The following is a 20374-nucleotide window of genomic DNA, read 5'->3' as shown; positions in this document are numbered from 1 at the left end:
TCCCTCTCCAGCTTCGCCAGGACCTCTCCTGGTGGCTGCTTCCTCGGACGGTGTCCCTGGGCCGTTCTTTTCTTCCCCCCAGTTGGCGGGTGATCACGACGGACGCCAGTCTCTCGGGTTGGGGAGCTGTCCTCGACTCTCTCACAGTCCAGGGTCTTTGGTCTGCTCAGGAGTCCTCCCTGCAGATAAATGTACTCGAGCTCAGGGCAATTTTCCTGGCACTGTCTCACTGGACCCCACGTCTTCGCGGTCTCCCGGTCCGGGTTCAAACAGACAATTCCACCGCCGTGGCTTATCTGAACCACCAAGGGGGCACCAGGAGCGTGATGGCCTTGCAGGAAGCCTCCCATATCCTGCGCTGGGCGGAAAACCACGTTCCCGTCCTCTCCGCGGTGCACATTCCCGGGGTCGACAACTGGGCGGCAGACTTCCTCAGTCGTCAGCTAGTCGACCCGGGCGAATGGTCTCTTCACCCAGAGGTGTTCCTCCAACTTTGTCACCGATGGGGAACTCCGGACGTGGATCTTTTCGCGTCACGTCTCAACCACAGGATTCCGCGCTATGTCGCGCGGTCCAGAGACCCTCAGGCTTTCGCGGTAGACGCCCTAGTTCTGCCTTGGTCTCAGTTCAACCTTCTGTATCTGTTCCCCCCCATTCCCCTCCTGCCCCGAGTGCTCAAGCGTCTCAAGGCAGCCCGGGTTTCGGCAATCCTGGTGGCTCCGGATTGGCCCCGCAGGGCGTGGTACGCAGATCTAGTGTTTCTGCTCGCCGACGCTCCGTGGCGACTTCCTCTGCGCCACGATCTCCTTTCTCAGGGTCCTCTGTACCACCCGAATTTACTTCAGCTTCGTTTGACGGCGTGGCCGTTGAGACCGCGGTCTTGAAGTCCCGTGGCCTCTCGGATTCTGTCATTCAGACGATGCTTCACGCTCGCAAACCCCAGTCAGCCCGTATTTACTACCGGACCTGGAGAGCGTATTTTGCCTGGTGCGAGTCTGGGCGCTTCCGCCCTCTTCATTTCTCCGTCCCTAACGTTCTGGCCTTCCTTCAGGCCGGTTTTGAGAAGGGTCTTCGCCTAGCTTCTCTCAGAGGACAGATTTCGGCCCTCTCAGTCCTTTTCCAACGTCCTGTGGCCTCGCGGGCTCAGGTTAGGACTTTCCTACAGGGTGTCGCTCGCCGAGCCCCCCCCTTTCGTTTTCCAGTGGAGCCGTGGGACCTGAATCTCGTCCTTGGCGCCCTTCAGTCTTCTCCCTTCGAGCCTTTGGCAGAGATCTCTCTGTCGTTTGTCTCGTTCAAGGTGGCCTTCTTAGTGGCAGTCACCTCCATCCGCCGGGTTTCCGAACTGGCGGCGCTTTCTTGCCGTTCGCCTTTCCTGGTTTTCCATCAGGACAAGGTGGTGTTGCGTCCCGTTCCCTCTTTTCTTCCAAAGGTGGTCTCCTCGTTTCATATCAATGAAGAGATCGTCCTTCCCTCTTTCTGCCCTAATCCTTCTCACCCTAGGGAGAAATCCCTCCATTGCCTTGACGTTGTTCGGGCCCTTCGCCTGTACCTTCGCCTCACGGAACCTTTCCGTCGTTCGGATTCCCTTTTCGTGGTCCCGGCGGGTCCTCGTAGGGGTTTGCCTGCCTCCAAGGCTACCATCTCTCGCTGGGTTCGGTCGGCTGTCAAGGAGGCCTATATCGCAAAGGGCCGTGCTCCCCCTTCCAGATTGACCGCTCATTCGACTAGGGCAGTTGGGGCTTCCTGGGCGGTGCGTCATCAGGCATCTGCTTCCCAGGTCTGCCGGGCCGCCACCTGGGCGTCAGTTCACACTTTCTCTAAGTTTTATCACATTCATTCTCTGGCTTCCGCTGACGCTAGCCTGGGGCGCAAGGTTCTGCAAGCAGCTGTGCTTTAGATTGGCGACATGGCGTTCTTCTTCCCTCCCTCAGGGACTGCTTTGGGACGTCCCATGGTGCTGTGTCCCCCAATGCCATGCACGAGAAAAATGGATTTTTTGTACTCACCGTAAAATCCTTTTCTCGTAGTAGGCATTGGGGGACACAGATCCCTCCCATTTTCTTACTGAGTTTCTTCTTGTTGTGGTCCCGGCGATTTGTGGTCGTTGGGTTTCCCCAGTTGAAGACTTGTTGGCGTTCAGTTTTCTGTTTGTTCAGGTGTATGGCGTTCCTACTGCTTTTGTACCGACTGGTGTATCTCGGCTCTTGCAGAGGGGTATAGCCCACCTGGGCGGAGCCAACACTTTTTTGTTTCTAGTGTCAGCCTCCTAGTGGCAGCTGGGCATATACCCATGGTGCTGTGTCCCCCAATGCCTACTACGAGAAAAGGATTTTACGGTGAGTACAAAAAATCCATTTTTTCGGCTTTCCCTTTGCACAGTTCTTTACCGATCCCTCTCCTTACTTGACTTAAAGCGCTTTAATCTTTCGGTCCCGTACTTTGTTTCATGGGATAACTGATCACCAGACGCGTTTCGGAGTGAACTAAGACTCCTTCCTCAGTGGCTGATTTTTCCCATGAAAATGGTCAATTTTTATACACTTTAACAGGTGTGGTCTGGATCCATTTGATTGTGCTATGCTGAAAAGGCGACATGGATTCCTTCGGATTTTATAGTGTTATAGAGAAACATATTAACTCATATTTGTAGAGTTGTGCATATTTTCACTTAAAAACATATTAAATCATCTATGGATATGTACTTTTATTAAAATGCATCAATTTGGTTAAAAATATAAAGTATAATATAATGATAAAATGGCGAAAACAGCATAGTTTAACACTGCCAATATAACGTGAATCATTATATTTTGTTCTGTAGATGTTGATTTTTTGAGACAAAAAATACAGCTTGTTTGAAGCACAAAAATCGCGCATTTCGCTTTGCGGTAGTGCTGCAGTTTTGTAAGTCTCAATGCGTTTTTCACATAATTTGTCCTGCCCCAGTATCTGGACAAACATCTATATATTATAATTTTCTTATATGGTTGCCAGTGTTAAAAAACATGTCTTCTTAGTTCAAAATACATACACTGTGTGGCCTCCACGTGCCTGTATGACCTCCCTACAACGCCTGTGCATGCTCCTGATGAGGTGGCGGACGGTCTCCTGAGGGATCTCCTCCCAGACCTGGACTAAAGCATCTGCCAACTCCTGGACAGTCTGTGGATAGAGCGAGACATGATGTCCCAGATGTGCTCAATTGGATTCAGGTCTGGGGAACGGACGGGCCAGTCCATAGCATCAATGCCTTCGTCTTGCAGGAACTGCTGACACACTCCAGCCACGAGGCCTAGCATTGTCTTGCATTAGGAGGAACCCAGGGCCAACCGCACCAGCATATGGTCTCACAAGGGGTCTGAGGATCTCATCTCGGTACCTAATGTCAGTCAGGCTACCTCTGGCGAGCACATGGAGGGCTGTGCGGCCCTCCAAAGAAATGCCACCCCACACCATTACTGACCCAATGCTAAACCGGTCATGCTGGAGGATGTTGCAGGCAGCAGAACGTTCTCCACGGCGTCTCCAGACTCTGCCACGTCTGTCACATGTGCTCAGTGTGAACCTGCTTTCATCTGTGAAGAGCACAGGGCGCCAGTGGCGAATTTGCCAATCTTGGTGTTCTCTGGCAAATGCCAAACGTCCTGCACGGTGTTGGGCTGTGGACGTCGGGCCCTCATATCACCCTCATGGAGTCTGTTTCTGACCGTTTGAGCAGACACATGCACATTTGTGGCCTGCTGGAGGTCATTTTGCAGGGCTCTGGCAGTGCTCCTCCTGTTCCTCCTTGCACAAAGGCGGAGGTAGCGGTCCTGCTGCTGGGTTGTTGCCCTCCTACGGCCTCCTCCACGTCTCCTGATGTACTGGCCTGTCTCCTGGTAGCGCCTCCATGCTCTGGACACTACGCTGACAGACACAGCAAACCTTCTTGCCACAGCTCGCATTGATGTGCCATCCTGGATAAGCTGCACTACCTGAGCCACTTGTGTGGGTTGTAGACTCCGTCTCATGCTACCACTAGAGTGAAAGCACCGCCAGCATTCAAAAGTGACCAAAACATCAGCCAGGAAGCATAGGAACCGAGAAGTGGTCTGTGGTCACCACCTGCAGAACCACTCCTTTATTGGGGGTGTCTTGCTAATTGCCTATAATTTCCACCTGTTGTCTATCCCATTTGCACAACAACATGTGAAATTGATTGTCACTCAGTGTTGCTCCCTAAGTGGACAGTTTGATTTCACAGAAGTGTGATTGACTTGGAGTTACATTGTGTTGTTTAAGTGTTCCCTTTATTTTTTTGAGCAGTGTATTTTTTTCTGTATTGTGATTCTATGTACAATATATGTACTGTGAAGTTGATATCATAACAGATGGCTATTATAATCCACAAAATCAAAAGGAAACAAAGCAGTGAAGAGTACATAGTGCAGAAGAATATAAGACACTGGATGAATAGTTGATAACATACATAGGGTAGAGAAGTATGCAGAGCTAGAAAGAGGGGGACACCCACCGAGGGAGGACTCAGGGACATCTAGTAACTCACGGGTCCCTCCTCGGTGAGGGGACCCCTCCACTAGAACTCACAGGAACCCATAGATTTCAATTTCAGCGCTTAATCCTGCTGGTAGGAGGGTGTTGAAGTCAAAAATATGTCTGGATTCAACCCTTGACATTCTTCTAATACAGGCTCGTAAAGGGGGGCTCGTTCAGGGCCGGCCTTTGGGGTGTGCGAATTTCTTCTGTATAATGCCGGCAGGCAGGCCGGTCGGCCGGTGCGTCCCTCAGTGATGTCACATGCCTGCGCCGCCTGCTTTATGAATGACAGACAAGTGACGTCACTGAGGGACGCGCCGGCCGCCCGGCCCGCCTGCCGGCATTATACAGAAGAAATTCGGATATACGGTACTATAAGGAGTGAGGGGGGCATGTTTAATAACTTTAAACGGCGGCGGGCACACAGAATCTGTGGATGGCACAGTTAAGGGGTGGGGGTCTGTGGATCCCCCTGTAACAGTGCCAGCCACAGATCCCCCCCATAAGTGTCCGTCATCCACAGATCCCCCCATAAGTGTCCGTCATCCACAGATCCCCCCATAAGTGTCCGTCATCCACAGATCCCCCCATAAGTGTCCGTCATCCACAGATCCCCCCCATAAGTGTCCGTCATCCACAGATCCCCCCATAAGTGTCCGTCATCCACAGATCCCCCCATAAGTGTCCGTCATCCACAGATCCCCCCATAAGTGTCCGTCATCCACAGATCCCCCCATAAGTGTCCGTCATCCACAGATCCCCCCATAAGTGTCCGTCATCCACAGATCCCCCCATAAGTGTCCGTCATCCACAGATCCCCCCATAAGTGTGTGTCCGATCCACATTTCTTCTTCCTAGGGGGGGCATGACAGAAAATAATTGAGAAGCACTGCCCTAATATGATCTCCACCCCTCCAGTCTGTTTCCACCCTTTCGAAGGCTGAAAAGGTGAGTCCCTTTGGGTTCTGATTGTGTGTGGTCTTAAAATGATTAGACAGGGTATGTTTCTCGTAGCCCTTTTTTATATTTGAGATATGTTCTGCTATATGAACTTTAAGTAATCTCTTAGTTCTCCCTACGTATTGTCTTTTGCACAGACATTGTATGATATATATAACACTATTGGAGTTACACGTAAGAAAATCCTGAATCGTGTGTTGGTGTGTATTTGTAGTGGAACTTACTAACAATGTTTTTTTGGGGAATGTGGTGGTTTTACACCCCATACATTTTCCGCAATGAAAAAAGCCTGTGGTATTTGTCCATTTTTGTATGGAAGATTGCGATTTATTTTTATTTATTTTGGGGATTGATGGTGCCCCCAGCTACGCCAATACGTGGGGAGAACTAAGAGATTACTTAAAGTTCGTATAGCAGAACATATCTCAAATATAAAAAAGGGCTACGAGAAACATACCCTGTCTAATCATTTTAAGACCACACACAATCAGAACCCAGAAAGGGTTAGAAAGGGTGGAAACAGACTGGAGGGGTGGAGATCATATTAAAAGAATGTCAAGGGTTGAATCCAGACATATTTTTGACTTCAACACCCTCCTACCAGCAGGATTAAACGCTGAAATTGAAATTTATGGGTTCCCGTGAGTTCTAGTGGAGGGGTCCCCTCACCGAGGAGGGACCCGTGAGTTACTATATGTCCCCAAGTCCTCCCTCGGTGGGTGGCCCCCTCTTTCTATCTGTGCATACTTCTCTACCCTATGTATGTAATCAACTATTCATCCAGTGTCTTATATTTTTCTGCACTATGTACTCTTCACTGCTTTGTTTCCTTGTTATGATATCAACTATACAGTACATATATTGTACATAGAATCACAATACAGAAAAAAAATATGTATTTTGAACTAAGAAGACATGTTTTTTAACACTGGCAACCATATAAGAAAATTATAATATATAGATGTTTGTCCAGATACTGGGGCAGGACAAATTATGTGAAAAACGCATTGAGACTTAAAAAACTGCAGCACTACCGCAAAGCGAAATGCGCGATTTTTGTGCTTCAAACAAGCTGTATTTTTTGTCTCAAAAAATCAACATCTACAGAACAAAATATAATGATTCACGTTATATTGGCAGTGTTAAACTATGCTGTTTTCGCCATTTTATCATTATATTATACTTTATATTTTTAACCAAATTGATGCATTTTAATAAAAGTACATATCCATAGATGATTTAATATGTTTTTAAGTGAAAATATGCACAACTCTACAAATATGAGTTAATATGTTTCTCTATAACACTATAAAATCCGAAGGAATCCATGTCGCCTTTTCAGCATAGCACAATCAAATGGATCCAGACCACACCTGTTAAAGTGTATAAAAATTGACCATTTTCATGGGAAAAATCAGCCACTGAGGAAGGAGTCTTAGTTCACTCCGAAACGCGTCTGGTGATCAGTTATCCCATGAAACAAAGTACGGGACCGAAAGATTAAAGCGCTTTAAGTCAAGTAAGGAGAGGGATCGGTAAAGAACTGTGCAAAGGGAAAGACGAAAATTACATCATCTAGTGAAACCTGACCTAGCGGGAAACCAACTGTCTGCGCAGGATCTATACCAGGTAACGACTAGTACGGCATACCCAGAAACAAATACCGAGGATCCCGAATCTCACATACAAGCTTCTAACAAGTCACTTGGAAATCAAATCAAGAACCGGATTATAACCTGCAACGACTCCATTACACGTGGGACGCCACGAGTGATGTGATCAGAACCAGCACGACTCAGCTAAAAGCAGCCTCGATCTATTATACAAATAAGCACCGCACTGAATATATAAAGCGAGTATTATCCGGTGACTATATTGAGGATCTTATTCAATATCAGACTGTTCTGTGCTATTTAAACACTGCTGATCGGGACATCAGCCAGGTTATTTAACCTATCGGATAAACAATATTTTTAATTCATACGGACTCTGATACATTGGCCAAACATAGAGAAACATTAGTAGCAATATATATTATGCTTTTTATGTTTTATACGTCTTTTTATTGTCTATAAGCATTAATTTTAGTAGTATAATTTTAGGTATATTGATTGATATGTACTTTTAACAACATACTTGAATAAATATATTGATTTACCAAACCCTCCATGTGTAACTGAGTGAAGGTGTGCCCTACTATTCTCTATTCAGGATGAAATATATGATTATTAATGGGCTGTGGGCTACTATGAAGTACTGCTTGTGGGTGTAGATGCATTTTCTCGCTCGTATCATTGGGGGACACAGGACCGTGGGTATAGCTGCTGCTGCCACTAGGAGGTGACACTAGGCTAAAAAGTGTTAGCTCCTCCTCTGCTATATTACCTTCAGCCTGGAGAGAGCATATCAGTTTTAAGCTTAGTGTCGTAGGGGGCGGCTTCCTTTTGTTATTTTTTCTTTTTTCCCCTTTTAGATAGGGGAAACAGAGGCGCCTAGCCCCTCTGTCTACCCCAGGAGCAAGGCCGGTGTCGGATTCCCTCACCGCCCGACCTTCCCCAAGAAGAAAAGGTGGACCAGGGCAGCCCAGCTCCCCTGCTTCCCGCCAGCCTAAGGATCACCTGAATCCGGCGAGCACCCCCCCCCCCCCCCCCCCCCCCCCCTGCCTTTCCAGTCTCCTGCCACTTGGGCTGCCAGCTGCTGAAGAGGTCACCCTGCTGGACTCTGAGGAGGGGTGAATGGAAGAGGATTAAAATGGGGTGAGTACTCGGGATTAGGTGAGTATTATCTGCACCATCCACCAACCCCCCCTCCCATTCCCTCCAAGCGGCTTGATCTGCTTTATCCCTTTCTGGCAGACTGGGTGGCTAAATGGTCCTCACCCCCTAAGGTGGATCATCCATTATGGTGGATGATGGCTCAGCCCTTCAGGACCTGGTGGATCGCCACATGGAATCTTGGGCAAAGTCCATCTTCGCGGCTAGTGGCGCATTTTCGCCTCCACTTGGGTGGCTAAGGTGGTCTCGGAGTGGGCACTCCAGTTAAACCAGGATTTGGCGGCAGATATTCCACTCGCTGAGCTCCAGTCCTTGACTCTGCAGATCTCGCAGGCGGAGAAGTACCTCTCCGAAGCATCCTTAGACAAAGGCTTTCTTGTCACTCGCTCATCGGCTCTCGCCGTTACTCGTCAAAGCGTTCTCTTGCCAGTCTTCCGTTTGCCGGCCCCTGTTTGGGGCCCGGTTAGACGAAATTATCTCTGAGGCTACGGGCGATAAGAGTACCCACCTCCCTTAGAACAAATCCAAACGCACGTTTCGCACTAAGCGGAGAAATGCCCAGGCGCAGTCCTTTCGTCGCTTCTCCGAAACACGTCAGGCAGCAGCAGCTTCCCCCAGATCCTCCACACAGGACCAGCTGAAAAAGCCATTCTTCAGGCCTCAACCTGCTTGGCTCTCGGGTGGGGGGTCGCCTACTCCTTTTTGGCGGGCCCACCTCTCAGACATGTGGACGCTCGAAATTGTAACCTTGGTTTACAAGATCGAGTTTGCGTCTCCTCTTCAGCACCGTTTCTTCTCCTCTCAACCACCCAGGGATCCGGGTCAGGCAGCAGCCTTTTTCCAGGCAATCCAGTCTCTCCTCGCGCGAGGTGTGATTTCCACGTTTCTTATGGCGGAGCAATTCACGGGTTTCTATTCCAACCTGTTTGTCGTCCCCAAAAAAGAAGTGACCCTTCGTCCGTCCGGTTAGTCCGGTTCTGGACCTCAAGTTGTTGAACTGGTTTTTCCAGGTTCAGCACTTCAGAATGGATTACCTTCGCTCCGTGATTGCTTCACTGGACCGAGGCGAATTTCTCACTTCTATAGACATTCGGGACACGTACTTACACGTCCCAGTTGCCCCAGCACATCAGCGGTTCCTCCGATTTGCAGTGGGGCACCACCACTATCAGTTTGTCAGCCTTCCTTTTGGCCTGGCAACGGCCCCGCAAGTTTTTACAAAGGTCCTCGCTCCTCTCATGGCGCTTCTTCGAACCAGGGATATCTCCCTGTCCCCCTATCTGGACGACATCCTAGTCAAACCAGCGACCTTTCGACAGAACGAGGACAGCCTGCATATCACTCTGGATACCATGGCACGGTTCGGGTGGTTGGTGAACTTCCAAAAGTCTTCACTGCGTCCTGACAGACGGATTACTTTTTTAGGTATGATCCTCAACACGGCCGCGGCGGTGGTGCGCCTCCCTCTGGACAAACGGCTGGCCCTTCGTCGGTCAATCTGTCTTCTCCTCCAGCGCAGGGACCCTTCCATTCGGTTCTGCATGAAAGTCTTGGGGGCAATGGTCACTTCTTTTGAAGCGATTCCGTCAATTTCACACCCGTTCACTTCAGCGGACAATCTTGTCGTCTTGTGACAAGTCGCTGGATTCCCTGGACCGTCACATTGTCCTACCTCCAAAAGTGCGGTTGGCACTCAGGTGGTGGCTTTCGACCCTAACCCTGGAGTCGGTGAAATCATTTTTCACAATCTCATGGAAGGTCATCACTACCGACGTCTGTTTCCAAGTTTGGGGCAGAGTGCCCGCCCAGGACCGTCCATGGTCTAGGTCGGAGTCCAAGCTACCCATCAACATACTGGAGCTCCAGGCCATTCACCTGTCCCTTCTACATTGGACCCCTCTCCTCCAGGGACGGACGATCAGGGTACAGTCAGACAACGCCACGGCTGTGGCCTATATCAACCATCAGTGAGGAACTCGCAGTCAGCCAATATACTGAGGTGGGCGGTGACCCATGTTCCAGCTCTTTCGGCGGTCTACATTCCGGGAGTGAAAAACTGGACAACGGATTTCCTCAGTCTGACGACGGTGGACCCGGAGGTGTTTCAAGCGATCTGTCTCCGGTGGGGTCAACCAGAGATGGTCCTGATGGCTTCCAGGCTCAACCACAAGCTCCCAGTCTTCTTCTCTCAAACAAGAGATCCAAGGGCGCACTCGGTAGACGCACTGGTGGCACCATGGGACGGGTTCTCACTAGTGTATGTGTTTCCGCCTCTCCCTCTCCTGCCCCGCATCTTACGCAGGATCAAGATGGAGGGCATCCAGATGATTCTCGTGGCTCCGGATTGGCCTCGTCACGTGTGGTACACAGACGTCGTTCGTCTCCTAGGAGACACTCCGTGGCGCCTTCCGATCAGGGCTGATCTTCTCTCTCAGGGTCCTGTCTTCCACAAGCATTTAGAGTCGCTACGTTTGATGGCATGGCTGTTGAAACCGCCATTCTGAAGCAACAAGGTTTCTATGACAGGGTCATCCGCACCATGATTAAGGCCATAAAGCCGGTGTCGTCCAGGATTTATTACAGGACCTGGAAGTCCTTTTTGCGTTTCTGTGAAGAACGTAGCCTCCCCCGCTACGCTTCTCTCTACCCGGGACTGGATTTGGGCCTTGCCCTGAGTTCCTGGAAGGGCCAGGTATCAGTGCTTTAAAATTTTTTCCAGCGCCCTCTGGCTCTACAGGCTCCGGTTAAGACATTCATGCAAGGGGTGGCCCACACCGTCCCTCCTTTTCGTCCCCTGTTGCCTTCTTGGGACTTGAACCTGGTGCTGGGTTACCTCCAGTCGGCTCCATTTGAGCCTTTAGACACGGTTCCCCTCCGTATTCTCTCCTGGAAGGTGGCCTTCCTGGTAGCCTTCACTTCCGTCAGACACATCTCTGAGTTGGCAGCGCTGTCCTGTAAGGAACGCTTCCTTATTCTGCACCAAGACAGAGCAGTGCTCCGTCCCATACCTTTTCAGCCGAAGGTAGTCTCGGATTTCCATGTCAAGACATCGTTCTTCCGTCGTTCTGCCCCTCTCCTTCGCATCCTAGGGAGCGTGCTCTCCACCAGCTGGACGTGGTTAGAGCTTTAAGGATCTACTTATCTATCTCGAGAACATTCCGGCGTAAGGACTCTGTTCGTCATTCCGGAAGGTCCTCACCAAGGTTTGCTGGCCTCCAAGGTGACGATTGCCAGGTGGATCTGTTTGGCAATTGCCAAGGCACCGCCCCTCGGTGTCACGGCCCACTTGACCAGGGCGGTGGGCGCATCTTGGGCTCGCTTCCACCAAGCTTCAGCTTCTCAGCTGTGTAAGGCAGCGACGTGGTCATCCTTGCACACATTCACCAGGTTTTACCAGGTGCATACTTTTGCATCGGCGGACACAGTGCTGGGTTGCAAAGTCTTGCAGGCAGCGGTGTCTTGAACTTCCACGGTCCTGTGTCCCCCAATGATACAAGCGAGAAAACTAGATTTTTGTGAACTCGCCTGTAAAATCTTTTTTTCGCTTAGTTCATTGGGGGACACAGCACCCACCCATTATTTTCCATTATGGCCGCAGGTGTTAGCGGTTTGTTGGCCGGTGGGGTCCTCAGTTCGGCTCGGCCCTTTCGGCATTGCTGGGTTTTTTCTGGTTGCTTTTATGTTTGTTTATTTCTCCTACTCCTACTGCTTGGGCACAAACTGATATGCTCTCTCCAGGCTGGAGGGGGTATAGCCGGCAGAGGAGGAACTAACACTTTTTTTAGCCTAGTGTCGCCTCCTAGTGGCAGCAGCAGCTATACCCATGGTCCTGTGTCCCCCAATGAACTAAGCGAAAGAGATTTTATAGGCGAGTTAAAAAAAATCTAGTTTTTGAGGTGACGGGTTCCCTTTAAAGAAGTTGTTTGACTTCCTCCCCCAAGTCAGCAATTGTGATAAAATAAGAAAGAAATTAAAAAAAACTATTTTATCCCCCACAGCCTCCAGCACTGTTTCTTTCACTGCAGCGATGACTTGCCGCTATACTCCACATGCTTGCAGCGCTTGTTATATATCGCAGAAGCCAGTGATTGGCTGCAGCAGTTTCTGTGATAAATGGACACTCTTATTAACTTTTATTTAACTTTTTTCCGTAATTTATTTATCTATCTATATAAACAAAATCTTTCAATATTTAAGTCTTTTACAGACAGGTGCATTATAACTCATTCGCACAGTCAGTGTTGAGTCAGTGATTTCAATCAGTGATTTTGAATCAAAACCAGGTGCGGCTCTAAGCACAGAACAGGTGCAGATCTTTCCCTTATACCTTATGTCAGTGGAGGCTCCAATACTGGTTTTATCTCACAATCACTGATGGAAATCACTGACCAAACACTGATGTGTGAATGAGGCTTTAGACGGTTTTCTGCAGCTTTGCTGTGTAGTCTGGGTCAAATGAGCAGAGTCATCTCATAGTCATTAGAGGTTCTGGAGTTTAATGATGGCTTGAAGGGTTGATAACACTTAACACACACATCTTCCCTGTTTGGGGGAAATGGCTGTACTGCATTACTTACTTCAAACTTCCTCCTTCCATCCGTTAACAAACATGCATTGCAGTTGCCATAAAGAACATGTGCCCTGTTCTATTGCCTAATGTAAGAAGGAGCTATGTCTCAACAATATGGTCACCTCCAGGGATGTTTTAAAAAAAAAAATGTATACATATCCTAAATCTAATTAATAAAGCATAATGCTAAGCATTATCAGCATTGCCCTTTAAACTCCCTACCAGTTGAATCAGTACCTTTTCTTGGCTTTTCCTTTAAGGGGTCAGTCATTTTTTTGAGATCTGAGTGAAAGAAATTCTGTAATGACCAAAAGACACTCACTGGAGACAGTAGATAATAAGGGGTAAAATGCCAACAAAGTTTGTTCTGGAAACATTTGTTAACAATTTTTTATTTTCCCTCAGAATGAACTGTTTGAAAAAGCCAAAAATGAAATCCTTGATGAAGTAATAAGCCTCACCCAAGTCACTCCAAAGCACTGGTACGCATATAACACCATGTGCTAATTGTATTTAGAGTCTATGTGAGTCTATGGATTATACTGTAGTGTTTCAGTGGATGCTCACAGTCAGGTGCAGTCTGGTAAGGTTACGTTCACATCTCCGTGATAATCTTCCAGCCTGAACCGGTTTATATGCTGGCTGTCGGCCGGACAAAAACCAATGCATGCAGCGTTGTTTGTCCAGCTGAATCCCAGCATTAATGGCCGAAAACTGCCAGATCACCGCCGGATCCTGCTATAGTCAATAGGGATCCGGCGGTGAACTATTGATCTTGGATCCGGTGAACGCCAACAGGCTGTTCTCTGCCGGAAACATTCACTGGAGATATGAATGTAGCCTAAGGGTGACTGCAATAGGATGATTAGGCCAAGTTCACACTTCAGTTATTTTGTCAGTTATTTCCATCAGTTATTGTGAGTCAAAACCAGAACAGGTGCAAATGTTTCCATTATGCCTGATCTCTGAGTAGGCTTCACTACTGGATTTGGCTCACAATAACTGATGGAAATAACCAACCAATTATCTGAAGTGTGAACTCGGCTTTATTGGTGCAAAATTGAAGGTGGACAGACAGGTTGGGGAGCAATACGTTGTAACTTCGACTACTGTGTTTAGCTATACAGTTGGGGTTGGGGTTGTTGCGGGTATCGAAATTTCGATACCCAATCGATACTTTTGTCCCGGTATCGATACGATACCGGGATTTCCATTTTCTCGCCCATATTCATTGGGGGACACAGAGACCCGTGGGTATAGCTCTGTCCTCTAGGAGGCGTTGACACTAGTAAAAGCTGTTAGCTCCTCCCCTGGCAGCTATACCCCTCCAGCCTGGAGAGAGAGCTTCAGAGAGATCTCCTGAAGATTTTTTATTTTATTTTATTTTTTTCCTTCTTTTGCAAATGGGAAAACAGTGGACACCTCGCCTCCCTGTTCTCCCGGGGTCGAGTTGCGCCAGTGCCGGTCATCCGCACTGCTGCCCCCCCCCCCCCCCCCCCAATGGTAGATCTCTCTATCTTCCACTCACCCTCTGGGGCCATTTGGTTGCCAAGCGCTGCTTGCGCAATCCAATTGTGTACATCCGGACCTTCCCAATCGCCCTCCGGGGTCGTTTGGTGGATGAGAACCACCTGCGCAATCTGACTGTGTACATCAGGACCTTCCCAATCACCCCCTGTGGTCGTTTTGGTTGATAAAACGCTGCCTGCACATATACAATGGTGTACATCCGGACTTCCCACTCACCCTCAGGGGTCGTTTGGTTAATAAAGTGCTGCCTGCGCAATTCAATTGTGTACATCCGGCCTTCCCAATCACCCTCCCGGGTCGTTTGGTTGATAAGCACCACCTGCGCAATCCTATGGGGGACATCCGGACCTTCCCAATCACCCTTCAGGGTCGTTTGGTTGATAAGCACCACCTGCGCAATCCTATGGGGGACATCCAGACCTTCCCAATCACCCTCCGGGGTCGGTTTGGTTGAAAAAGCGCTGCCTGCGCAATCCGATGGTGGATCTCCAGATCTTCCCAATCACCCTCCTGGGTCGTTTGTGGGATAAGCACCGCCTGCGCAATCCAATGGTGGATCTCCGGACTTTCCCAATCCACCCTCCAAGGTCGTTTGGTTAACAAAGAACTGCCTGTACAACCCAATGGAGGACCTCTGAAAAATTCCCAATCCACCCTCCGGGGTCGTTTGGTTGATGTAGCTCCACCTGCGAAATCCGGTGAGTGAACCTCTAGAAGTCGCCATTCCACCCCCAAGTGGTTTGGCTTATAGATTCCACCGGCGCAGTCTCCAGCTGCCATGGGCGAGTTCTTGAGAGGCAGGATTGCACATAGTGGGCCAGAGCAGGATACTTCCTCCTCGGTCTCCTTCACACCCCCACCCTTCCTCCCTAGGGTCAGACGCACCCTCCCTCACTGGAGAGATTTGGTCTGAAAGGAGACATCAGTGGTTCGGTCTCTGCCATTATTCCGGTGCGATCTTCCAAGATGGCGTCCGAGATAGACAGCAGTACTTGTCGTATGCATTACCTCCGGCGTACGGACTCTCCTTTTTTGTCATCCCGGAGGGTCCTCGCAAGGCATTGGCTGCCTCCAGGGTGGCACTTGCACGTCTGCATTTGCTTAAGCATACTGCACTCGGGGCAGGGTCCCGCCCTTCGGTGTCACGGCTCACTCCACCAGAGCGGTGGGCGCTCTTGGGCTCGGAGGATTCAAGGTTCGGCCGCGCAGTTGTGCAGGGTGGCTGCTGTCCTCCTTATGCACATTCACAAAATTTTGACAGGCGCATATTTATGCATCGGCGGACGCCGCCTTGGGTTGCATGGTCTTGCAGGCGACAGTTCTTAGTTGCCTGCAGGGGCCCTTACTCCATGGGTCTGTGGTTTTCCCTCCCTGTGGACTGCTCTCGGACGTCCCACGGTCTCGGTGTCTACCAATGAATATGGGCGAGAAAACGAGATTTTTGTAAAACTTACCAGTAAAATCTCTTTCTCGCTCTTCATTAGGGGACACAGCCACCCACCCAGTATTGTTGTTCGACCACAGTTGTGGCTGTTGCTGGTTAGAACCTAGTTCGGTTTTTGGCATTAGTTGCTGTTCCACGTTTTTTCATTGGTTTACTTGCTTCTCCTACGGCTTCTCACAAACTGAAGCTCTCTCTCCAGGCTGGTGGGGTTATAGCTGCCAGGGGAGGAGCTAACAGCTTTTACCAGTGTCAACGCCTCCTAGAGGACATAGCTATACCCACGGTCTCTGTGTCCCCCAATGAAGAGCGAGAAAGAGATTTTACTGGTAAGTTTTACAAAAATCGCGGTTTTTTTCGATACTAGCCTGCGCTGCTGCGCAGTCTAGTATCTCTGAACATGAGAGCTCTGCTGTCAGCGCGCTCATGTTCTCTCAGCAGCACAGGGGAGAAGGAAGCAGTCTCTTCCTCCCCCCTGTGCTGCTGCTGCTGCTGCCACCAATGAACTGGGAGGAGGGGCGGGCGCACTGCGCCACCAATGATGCGACTTTTCCTACACAGAGCGGTTTATTTTTTCGCGTGGTATTGAGTATCGCAATACTTTTTTATGGTATCGAAACCGAATCAAAAATTTGGTATCGCAACAACTCTAGTTGGGGTTAATATGGGATGGAATGTGATGTTAGTTTAAACTTATGTTTCATCTTGTCATTTGGTACAAATCTCATTGTATCCCAGATTAAAGATCTGGATACCTTCCTTTTCCGTTTACTTTTTTTTGCTACAATTTGTTCATTCTTACCTCATGTATGAAAACGATTGCACATACGCAATAGTTTTCAGTCCAGGAAACACATCACCCACATGTTGACCGTATCTACTGACGGCTGCTCATCTGACCAGAAATTACTGTATATTATAGTGATTTATTATTCAATCAGTTCCTATGCGATCGCAGGTTTATCATATTTTACTCACATGATGATGTAAGTACAGTAGGTCATATAAGAACTAACTGCATCATAAATCACAATGATGCATTAAAGGGAACCTGTCACCGGGATTTTGTGTATAGAGATGAGGACATGGGTTGCTAGATGGCCGCTAGCACATCCACAATACCCAGTCCCCATTGCTCTGGGTGCTTTTATTGTGTAAAAAAACCGATTTGATACATATGCAAATTAACCTGAGATGTGTCCTGTCCCCGAGATGAATCAGGGACAGGACTCATCTCAGGTTAATTTGCATATGTATCAAATCGTTTTTTTTAAATACAATAAAAGCACCCAGAGCTATGGGGACTGCGTTTTTTTTTCTGCAGGTTTTTCTGCTATTTTGTTATTTTATTTTTCATCTTGATGCTTTTCTTCCTTCTGCAGGTTTTTCACCTGCTGCAGGTGGGTCCTCCACTTTTGTTGCACCCCCTGGGGGCACGCTACTTCGGTACCTTGCCGGTCACCCAGTTCCCATTACTGCCTCTGCAGTGGCTTGCCAGCATTCCCACGGATCCCTTTCCACCTCCTGGCCAGGGGGCGTCAGCGGGGGCACTTTTAGGGACAGTTCATGCGGCAGTACGGGTGGTTGGTAAATTTATTCCCTGGCCACAAATACCTTAGTTCCCAGCCTCATTTTTCTCCAGCCTGCCGGTCGGACCCATGGCCTTCCAGGGCCCAGGTTCTGTTTCCTTGCTCCAACCAGTGACCTTCCTTAGCTGCTGCAGCGCATCTTGGGACACAGCACCTGGGGCCTGGTAGGATAGCCTCTCCTGGCTAACCTTTTTTTTCTCCAAGGTTTTCTTCTCCTGCCAGCATGTCCTCGGCCAGAGAAGACCCCCAAACCCGGGTGCCTATTGGGGTAGCTGTTCATTATATGTGCTCCCGATGCAATAAGGCCTTGCCTTCCCTGCAATCTAACTCGCTCTGTCTGCAGTGCCTTGACCCCATGCCCCCTCCTGACGCCCTGGCCCCCTCTGTGGTGTCGGTCCCTCCTGATTGGGCCGCCTCACTGTCCCAAGCCATTGGGAATGTTACCAGCCTCTCCCGGTCCATGGTGCAGTCGCTTGATCGCTCAAATTGCGGCAGTTTCATCCCCACGCAGGGACCATGTTGCTGAAGGGGCACGCCCCCGCTCTGACACCAGTAATAGACCTTGAGTAGTCTCAGCCGCGTCACACGCATCCTCGGGTCACTCTCCGGACAAGTCTGAGACAGGCGAAGTCTCGTCTTCTGCCGCTACTGGGGACACCTCTGACTCAGATTCAGCATCAGAGCAGAGTTAAACATTGTCTGCAGCCATGCAGGACCTCGTTAAGGCAGTTAGAGACGCTCTCCGAGTGCAGGACGTTCTCCCCCCTCCTTTACTTAGGAATCTGTGTCCTTCCGCCGTTGCAAACGCTCCGTGTTGGTTTTTCTTAACCTCCCGGATCTTGATGCACTCCTGGCCAAGGATTGGCGTCAGCCTGATAGGCGCCTGCAGACCTCTAAGGGTTCGGACACACTTTTTCCTTTCAGTGAGGAGTCCGTTAACCTCTGGTCAGTCCCACCCCAGGTGGTAGACCCTCAGGTGGCCTGCTTAGCCAAGGCCACCACCCTTCCTTTGGTTGATGCGGCTTCCTTGTCGGATCCCACTGATAAGCGGATTGATTCTTTGGTGAAGTCCATTTTTGTGGCAGCAGGCTCCACTGTTCAGCCTGCTTTTCCCGCCTCCTGGGTCGCTAAAGCCTGTGTGGTCTGGGCCAAGCAGCTCATCCGGTCCCTGCCGGATTCTGCTCAAGGAGAGTTTTCCGTTCTTGCGCCTCAGCTTCTCCAGGCATCCCGGTACCTATGTGATGCCTCCCTGGAATTGCCGATCTAGCAGGGCGGCTGCTAATTCTGTGGCCATCCGCCATACGGTCTGGCTCCGTACATGGGCGGCAGATGCGGTCTCCAAGAAGGCGCTCATCTCTCTCCCTTTTCAGGGCAAAAAATTATTTGGGAAACGCTTTGGGGAAATTTATTTCCGAAGTCACTGGAGGAAAAAGCTCCCTCCTCCCCCAAAGCCGCCGTCGCCTTCCCTTGGCGGCATCGCGGTCCAAAAAATTTTCATTCCTTTCGGGACTCCTCCTCCCACTTGGACAAAAAGTCGGCGGGGCCTTGCTTCAAAGCCATTCTCGCCCCAAGCCTTCCAAACCCCAGTCTGCAAAAACCTCTTCTGGATGACTGCTCTTTGCCGCCGGTCGGGGGACAGCTTGCTCGCCTTTCAGAAGATTTGGCGCGCAAGCGTGGACGATGCATGGGTTCTGGAGGTCGTTTGCTCCAGCTACAAGATAGAGTTTCCCACCCTTCCATCGGGTCAGTTTTTCATGTCTCCCCAGGCCATTCATTCCCTTCAATCCCTCTGAGTATTTGTTCCAGTCCCGTCCCCAATTCGGAATGCTTCCAGGGATTTTACTCCAATCTCTTCACAGTTCCCAAGAAGGACGGATCCCTCCGCCCTATACTGGATCTGAAGGTGCTCAACCGCCTTGTCCGGACCCGACACTTCCGCATAGAGTCGCTCAGGTCAGTGATTGCCTCCCTGGAGGAGGGCAAGTTTCTGTCGTCCATTGACATACAGGATGCATTCCTTCACGTCCCCATAGACTTGGCCCATCAGTGGTTCATTCGCTTCAAGGTAGGTTCTCTGCATTTCCAGTTCGTGGCTCTACCCTTCGGTTTAGCCTCCGCCCCGAGGGTCTTCACGAAGGTCCTGGCTCCCCTTATCGCTCTCCTCCATACCCGGGGAGTGGCGGTGATTCCCTACCTGGACGACCTGCTGGTCAAGGCTCTGTCCCTGGAGGACAACCTGGCCAGCCTCCATATCACCCTGTCTGTCCTGTCCCATGAAAAACAAAAGAAAAAACAGGGAGGTTATCCGAATGGGCAGAGATATGTCCTTGAAGGAAAGGGATAGACTAGAGGCCCCAACAGGACCGTAATAGAGATGTACACCAAAGTGTGTGGAGGTGATGCAGTAGAGAAGGCTGCTCTAGTGTCAGCAAAGCTCAACACTTGAGAATCAGGCAAACGATCAGCATAAACAGTGACAAGGTGGAGGAAGGGGAGAAGGAATGACCCAACACGGGCAAAACACCGTTGTCAGTGATAACGTGAGGAAATGAGCGCCAATCTCGAGAGTGCCAGATGGAATCACAGATAAAGTCAAAGTTTTAAGTGTTACAACATATTTTAAACAATAAAGGGATCGAATATTTAGGGTGGTTGGTAAACTATCCCAGGTCTTCTCTGGTTTCCCGCCAGAGAATGGATTTCCTGGGCATGGTCTTCGACACTGTCGAGTGTTCCTTCCCCAGGACAAGGTAATGTCTCTCCGGGCTCGAGTGGCTCGCCTTCGCAAGCCATCCCCCCTACCTCTCCGGACTTGCATGCGGGGTCTGGGCTGGATGGTTGCTTCTTTCGAGGCGATTCTTTTTGTGCAATTCCGCTCCTGGCCTCTTCAGCTGGCGACCCTGTCCAGCTGGGACAAGTCCCAGTCAGGCCTCGACTGCCTGGTTCGACTTTCCCCTCTTGTCCGCAGGGAGTT

At 49.8% G+C, this 20374-nt stretch overlaps 1 protein-coding gene across 4 annotated transcripts in view; it reads left to right on the top strand.

Moving 5' to 3' along the window:
* Positions 1-20374, top strand: part of OPA1 (OPA1 mitochondrial dynamin like GTPase) — a 126103-nt gene that overhangs the window by 74170 nt on the left and 31559 nt on the right. For all 4 annotated transcript variants that reach the window (XM_040428342.1, XM_040428340.1, XM_040428341.1 and 1 more), the window contains one exon: positions 13246-13322. In XM_040428342.1, the coding sequence (XP_040284276.1) occupies positions 13246-13322 (77 nt within the window). The remainder of the gene's footprint in view (positions 1-13245; positions 13323-20374) is intronic.

This window comes from Bufo bufo, chromosome 4, assembly GCF_905171765.1.
Source record: "Bufo bufo chromosome 4, aBufBuf1.1, whole genome shotgun sequence".
Taxonomy (NCBI): domain Eukaryota; kingdom Metazoa; phylum Chordata; class Amphibia; order Anura; family Bufonidae; genus Bufo; species Bufo bufo.
This window is presented reverse-complemented; position numbering and strand designations above follow the sequence as displayed.